This window comes from Rissa tridactyla, chromosome 23, assembly GCF_028500815.1.
Source record: "Rissa tridactyla isolate bRisTri1 chromosome 23, bRisTri1.patW.cur.20221130, whole genome shotgun sequence".
NCBI lineage: Eukaryota > Metazoa > Chordata > Aves > Charadriiformes > Laridae > Rissa > Rissa tridactyla.
The window spans coordinates 1,773,864-1,781,660 of NC_071488.1; the positions used below are offsets into that span (position 1 = coordinate 1,773,864).

General features: G+C 48.5%; 1 protein-coding gene across 1 annotated transcript; it reads right to left on the minus strand.

Moving 5' to 3' along the window:
• Positions 1–2,688: 2,688 nt before the first annotated feature.
• Positions 2,689–3,657, minus strand: LOC128901178 (uncharacterized). Its single transcript, XM_054183016.1, has one exon. It carries the CDS (start codon positions 3,655–3,657, stop codon positions 2,689–2,691), a length of 969 nt encoding a protein of 322 aa, XP_054038991.1.
• Between the last annotated feature and the right edge of the window lie 4,140 nt (positions 3,658–7,797).

Consider the following 7,797-nt stretch of genomic DNA (forward strand, 5'->3'; position numbering starts at 1 on the left):
CTTGTAGGAAGAAAAGACAGCAAGATTGCTGTTTAATTTCTAGAAGTTATCAGGCCTTCTGCACAAAAGCAGCTTTGGAAATGACAGTAGAAACACAACCCTAAACATCTTCTGCCTCTTAATACCATAGGCAATGTGGAGTTTATCCAGCTGGGGGACTCTTTGGACAATGGTTGCATGGAAAAGCTGTGTAAAGTAAGCCCAAAAAGGAAAAAGTCACTCTGTAGCCCACCTTGTCACTGTCCACTTCAGAGTAGAGCCCACCTTTGCTCTAAACACTCATTTGGTGGGTGAAGGTGGTAATAAACTGTTCCTTCAGTGTTTTCTTCTCCAGGGCAAACATACCCAGCTCTGCCAGCCTCCCTCTTCTTGCTCCCAGTGCTCGAACCACGCTGCAGCCTCCATTGACTCACTCCTGCCTGTCCATGGCTCTTGTGCTGAGCACCCAAGGAGGTCATGGAGGTCTGGATGTGGCCTCCTGAATGCCAGCTGGAGGGCAATCAACCCTCTCCTCCTGCTGCTGCCTATGCTCTGACTCAGGCAGCCCAGCCTGCCATTGGCTTTCACTGCCACAAGGATGCAGCACTGCGTCATGTCACCTTGGGGGCCACCAGGTCCTTCTTTTTTGTAGCACTCATGACCTTTCCAGGAGGAGATCCCACCACGGATCTATTTGATGAGGGAGAGCAGGGTCTCCTGCCAGAGAAGGTAGAGGGAGGAGAGAGGGAACAAGAGAACACAAAAACCACACTCATGCAGAGCGCCAGGAAAAGTTCAGCCACTGTTTAGCAGTTGTTTTGAGATATCAGGGTTTTATATTATTACCCCTTTATCAGGAGTAAGCCCACAGAAACAGAAGCTCAGATTTTTAAAAGGAAGCCCTTTTCTGCTGATCAATGCCACCTTCCCTACGCTAAATGAAGGGGAGCCTGGATCCTTTTGGGACCAAGAGCGACCGAGGTCAGCAGAGCCTTTTAAACCGTGCAAATGGGATAAATGCAGGTGGGAGAACTTCTGGGCCTGGGTTCTGCCTTAATTGTGACCCCCCCATCTCCCTCGCATGGCTCCAGACCTCCAGGCCTGTCCTGAGCATGCCGGTGCCTGTGGGGAGCAAGGGCAGAGAGGAACCAGGTTTTACATTGGCCTGCTGTAAGAAAGGGGTTGATCCCATGCAAGGTAGTCAGGAGGGAGCTGCTTGCTCAGACCTTTCTGCTTTTTTTCATTTAATTCCCTAGGGTTCGTGATTTAACAGAAGTTAAAATGAATTCTCTCTCCCAGTTGGGAGCAAGGCTCCTCCTAATCCTGGAGGACTGCTGGTAGCATCAGTCTCTGTTTTTACAGGCAAATCTATCACTTTATTGGAAAAAGGAGTCTATGGAAATCCTGCGTGGTCTGTTTGGGGTGCTGCAGAGGAAGGTGAGGAGATAGGAGGAGGTTTTTTCTGCTGGGATTTGCCCAGAGAGCAGCCACGGGAGGAGCCTCTGGGTCTCCCACTGCACCTTTAGATGGTGGCAGAGAGCTTCTGCCCAAGGAGCTCCTCCTGGGAGAGCCTGTGGTGTAGAGCAGGTGTGCAAAGAAATGTGTTTTGGGACTTTGCCCCTCACACACACACACACACACACACACACACACACACACATATATATATACACACACATATGAAATCAACTGACCAAGCACAATAACTATTTCCTGCTGTCTACCAAAATATCATTGTCAAGGAACAGCTGGAATTGAAGGTTAGTTTCCCCTCTGGTTGCAGTTTTCTAACCACAGGCTCTTGATGCTGATCACCCACCCGGTGCAGACGGGGCCAGCTCAGGGTCACAGCACCAGAAGAGACCTTCTGCAGCATCCTCTCTCCCTCCTGCTATGCCAGGGACTATCCCACACAACCCATTTCATAATCTGCTCAGCAGCAGTTTGTCCAGGGCCTAAATTGCAGAGCAATTTGCAGGGGGGGAAGCTTGTCCTGGTCGTGCGGTTCACGACTGAAATCTCTCCTGTGTGACCTGCATGTGATGCAGGTGCCACCAAGCTAAGCCTGGATGGACAGTAAACTCCTGTCTGAGGGCTGCTAATGCGTATCGTTACTTTAGTCAAGCCTTCTTCTAAATACCACCCTGCGCTGCTGCTTTTACTACCTCTCTGGGTGACTTTTCAAAACCAAGATCTGTTCCCATAGATGGTAAATCTAGTCCTAAACACATCGTTACTGCCCTTATTTTACAGAAAGGAGTGATATAGCAACAGGGAATAATTTTTTCCAGTAGTAGATATTAGAAGCAGATTTTAAAATGGGAAAATAAATCAGACAGAGAGCAGGAATCCAGCTGCAACCTGAGTTTAATATGACTGGTACAACCGGCAAATATAATTGATCTAGTTACAGTAAAAATCTCTCGGGATGTGAACATGGTGACAGAGTTGTATTGGTTTGACGTTGAAAGCCTGAGCACCTGCTCAGAGTTACTTTGCTTCTCACTAACATCTTTTTTGTTGCAGGAATAACTGAAGTGTGGTCAAAAAAAGAAAGGGAACATGCTCTATGAGTTTAACATGGATACAATGAAGGGTAAAATAAGGCTAACGCTTCTCTGGGAGTTAAGAATGGGAGCAGGGGGAGAAAAATAATCTCAGACCTCTGCTACATAGCTTGCTGTTTTTACAACTCCTTCTTTATCTCCTTTAGCAGAGCCATTTTGAAGCACAGCGGCTCTTCTTGGTGTGGCTTGAACGTTTCACTCCCCCGGCATGATGCTGGTGAGAGTGCTGGGTGGCCCGTGGGTAGAGGCACTTGGACTTGCTTAGATGTTGTGTCGACGAGCTCTTATGCTTGGTTCCCTCCTGTGGCAGCGAGCATTTGGTTGCATGTTGCTGCGAGGAGCACTCCTTTATCCCCTGCCCAGAGGAGCACTTGGGAGCGTGCGTCTGCGGTGGGCACTTGGTTATGCACTGCTGTGAGGAGTAAGTGGTGACGCACTCCTGCGTCGGGTAGCCCTTCATGCACTTCTCCTGGGGAAACCCACTCACGTACTCCTGCAGGAAAGACTGCGTTATGCACTGCTGTGGGGGACACTCAGTGACTCCCCGCAGTGGCGGGGAATAGCAGCTGGTCAGCCCCTGCGGGGAGCGGAGGTCCACGTTATACCGCTGTGACGCGCATCTGGAGATCTTCTGCGACCTGCCTTCGTTCTTGCAGGAGGATGAGTACTTGATCCCACATGGTGGGAACTTGAGTTTACCGGGCTCAGGGCACCTGGGTGCGCAGGGTGGGAGGCTTTTGGCTGTACATTTTTTCTCAGGGCGGCTGGTCTCACAGGGCTGGAAACTCTGCATTGTGCTCAGCTTCAGGCTGGGCTTCCTGCAGGGCAGAAGGCGAGTGGTCTCGCAAGGCTCAGGGTACACCAGGACACACTGCTGTATGTAGGGCTGGCAAGGCAACAGGGATGTCTGGGTCATGCTTGGCTGTGAGCACACGTAAGTAAAAGGTTGCGTGTAGTTTTGGCATCTCGGCATCGGGCTCTTGATCACACTGACTGGGTGGCATGTGGTACTGCATGCACTGGACTGGGGCGTGCATTGCTGGATGCTTTCGGTGATGTAGCCTGATTCCGGCAGGTACAGGTATTTATACCGCTCCCCATAATAGTGCATGGTCATGCAAGGTGCTTATGCCTGAAAGAAGCAGGAAAAAGACAGACAGTTCACATAGGCATCGGCTATTTTGGGTGATGTAGGACTCGGAGTTTCCCCACAGGCATTTCCACATGGTGGAGCCCACACCCTGGCTCTCCTGAAGGTCAGAAGCTCTCAGTGACTCAAGACCAGGCTGTGATTACCCAGGTGAGGAGAGGAGAGTCTGTTCTCAGCTCATGCCCCCACATCCTTCCCTTAAGAGCCCAGAAACAGTCAAGGATTGGAGCCAGGCAAACTGGGGACCTTTCATGCTGCCCTTCAAAGACTGGCTAAGTGTCCATCAAAGCATTTCACCAAGGAGAAGTGACATTGTGACCCTCTGCCTCACTACCTGGAAAAAATCCTGTGTCCCCACTGGGATGTTCTGCAACTCCCAGGCACTGGAGATGAAAGGCGAGCCAAAATTAAAGGTGTGTCCATGCTGTAATACTCAGGTGTGGCTGCAGTTCATGTGGGCAAACCCAAGCTGAGGTTAAATTAGCAAGCAGAGGGTAAGGATAGGTTTGTGGCAGCATGTACAACCTGCCTGCCTGCCTGCCGATTCATGCTCCCACAGGGCTGGCACCAGCAATTACAGACTCTAAGCTCGCTACCATAGCATCATAGAATCATAGAATTGCCAAGGTTGGAAGGGACCTTTCAGATCATCGAGTCCAACCATCAACCTAACTCTGACAAAAACCATCACTAAACTATATCTCTAAGCACTAAGTCTACCCATCTTTTAAATACCTCCAGGGATGGTGCCTCAACCGCTTCCCTGGGCAGCCTGTTCCAAAGCTTGATAATCCTTTCAGTGTAAAAATTTTTCCTAATATCCAGTCTAAACTTCCCCTGGCGCAACTTGAGTCCATTTCCTCTTCTCCTATCGCCTGTTAGTTGGGAGAAGAGACTGACCCCCACCTTTCTACAACCTCCTTTCAGGTAGTTGTAGAGAGCAAGAAACCTCTTTTTCTCCAGCCTGAACACCCCCATCTCCCTCAGCCGCTCCTCATAAGACTTATTCTCCAGACCCCTCACCAGCTTCGCTGCTTCTGCGAGCCATGCAGTCCCAACTTCATAATATTGTTTGAAAATCTTCAAGGAAGAGAAAAAAGGAAATAGAAAAGGATGGTTTCTACATATTTGGTGAAGCCATAGTAGGAAAGGAGAAGCTATCAAGGCAGAATCTCAGCTGGCCAAGTTTCAATGAGTTGAGAGAATTACACCCATTTAAAGCAGCCTCCAGTCTTGCGCTACTGGCATACCAAGCCACAGTGCCCTGGTTTTGTTGTGGTAACCCAAAGACCTGCTGTTGAACTGCCTGGTGTAACAGCTCTGATGGTGAAACCTCATCCTGGCAGCCCCTGTGCGAGCAGCACAGAGGGGAGTCTAGCAGAGACCTCATCTTTGGGGAAGGGATCGGGTGGCACCATGGTCCACACTCTCTTCCTGAAGCCTCTGTGAAACATCTCACTTTGCCTTGGCCTTGAAAGTCACAGGAGAAAACATGCCACTTCATTCCATGCTCCAGAAAACCCCAGTTTCAGGGAGTTTTCTGAGTTTTTAACAGGATTATTTTGAGCAGAACAGGTACTGGAACCACTGACGTGAAAAATACTCTGATTGAAAAGGTTTTTTTCATTTTGACATTGTTGGGCAATTGAGGTATATAATTAAATGACTGTAAAGAAACTGCATTTTCTGAACACCCCCTGTTCTGTCTATAATTATAGTTTTATCTTCCAAAAGCCTATCACTGTGTGACTATTAACAATAACAATGCTGTGTGTTATTGTCATTAGGAAAACTTATCACTACAATTATAATAATATTTGACTAATAAAACAGCCAATTGAAAAACAACTATAGTAATTGCTACTACTAGATATACAATGCTAAAGTATCTGGTGATGCTTATCAAGATAAAAAATTTCTAAAATAGAGGGATTATTTGCATCCAGGGGGTTGTTTGCATCTCAGACCTATTTTTATCATTGTTACCCTAGATAGAAATTTTAACATGTTCAGACTCAGCTAGAGAGTCTCTCTGCTGACTTTCACATTGACACTGAAGTTGGTCACCTTCTTCTTATTATCTGAAAAGTCACTTTGTTTAAATTCCAGAAAATAGCAGCAAATTTCTCCATACCACTTCCTTTCGAGGAGTTGCCTTTCCATGTGCAAGCTCATCTCTGACTCCCGCAGCGTCGAGCCCTTCCCGTAGTCAATAGCCTCCTTTGGACTAGATCTAACAGAAAACGTAGAAAAGCCCCCAAATCCTACTCCTGACTTCACAGTCCATCTGGAAGTGCTTTCCCAATATTCTTCAGTTTAGCACGGAGGAGATGCTCCCACTGTTGGAGCCACACATGCCGATGCTGAAGGCAGCATCCCCTAGAAGATGCTTCTCCGCGAGTACACAGGCAGGACCTCTGCCTGCTCTGGCCACCCAGGAATAAAATAGCATTTCAGGAGCTCCATTAAAAGCCAGACTTACCCACTTCATCAGTGAGAACAACCGGAGAGAAGTGCCTAAGAGAGCCCCACGATGGTAGAGCTTTTATACAGTGAATAAGTGCCCTAGGGGAGTGAGGTGGTTTGGCTGGGTGATGCTCTAATTGCCTCCCAGCCCTGGCCGAGCCACGTGCAGCTTCGCGCCAGCGGGAATGGCTGTCCTCGCTTTGTGGGGCTGCCATCGCTGCTTGGCACTGCCAGGACATCTGGCTTACCTGTGGGCTCCGTGAGGAGCAACATCCTGATGCAATGTGCCGAACTAGCAAAGCCCCTGGCAGGCCAAAGAAACATAGAATCAGAGAATGGTTTGGGTTGGAAGGGACCTTAAAGACCATCTAGTTCCACTCCCCTGCCCTGAGCAGGGACACCTCCCACTAGACCAGGTTGCTCAAAACCCCATCCAACCTGGCCTTGAACCCCTCCAGGGATGGGGCAGCCACAGCTTCTCTGGGCAACCTGGGCCAGGGGCTCACCCCCCTCAGAATAAGCAGAGGACACCTTGTCTTACACCAACATCTCACCACCCTTGGAGGACACCCTGTGCATGGGCCGCTCATGGTCCTTGCACTGCGAATCCCCATGCATGATGCCCAGGCGTCCCTGCCTGCCCATTGCAAATCCAGGCCAGCTAAACCAGAAAAAGATGGCAGTTGAGACCACCAAAGTGACAGCCCAAGGGACTCTTCATTTCCATGGGAGCTGCATGCATAAGTCCCCGCGGTGCCTTTGAAAACACCGTCCAGGAAGGACTCTTGGCAACTTTTTGCAGACCATAATTACTGTGGCACGCAGACTTCCTTCACTTACACAGGGAACCCAGGGAAGAGACAGATGATTTGGACTGAGAAAGCCTTGGGCTAAGGGCAAGACAGCTACTAAAAAGGACTTACCACCAAGTGAATAACCTGCCGAAAGAGGTGATGCTTTTCCAGCACAACAAAGAGGAGAAGGGAGGAGCGAGAGCCGGGGGAAAGGCGGCTGAATCAAACCAGGCTCGTGTCCTGAAAACACAAATTACATTTCCTGCTCTGATGCACAGTCTCTGCACGAGTCATCCCTCCCTTTGTTCCCTGTTTATGCCACCAATAAACCCAAGGCAAAATTAACAATGGCATGAGCATAAGTGCCGCCAAGGAATGCATTTTTACGTAGTCATATCTGCATAAGCGAAGGCCCTGGGATTTTTTTTCCTTTCATGCAAATCTGACACCTATGAATTGGGTTCCAGCATTCTGGGAATTCGGGTGAGGTCCCACACATTGAAATAAAAAGAGGTGAAATAAGTTAACTTGTAACGGAGTAGGTAGAAAATTTCTCACCAATATGAAGCACCAGGGATGCTTCTGGGTTGTATTGAAAAGACACATGGACACGGCTGGGCTTGGGGACATGGTTTATTGATGGACTTGGCAGTGTTAAGTTAGAGGTTGGACTTCATGATCTGAAGGGTCGTTTCCAACCTAAATGATTCTTTGCTTTGAAGCAGAACTTTGATCTCTGGCTTATGAACCACCAAGTAAGTTTTCTATTTGTGTTTTCAACAGAAAATCCAGAAGCCTGAAGGTTTGTTTATGATTTACATTTCTGATTTTTCCAATAAAA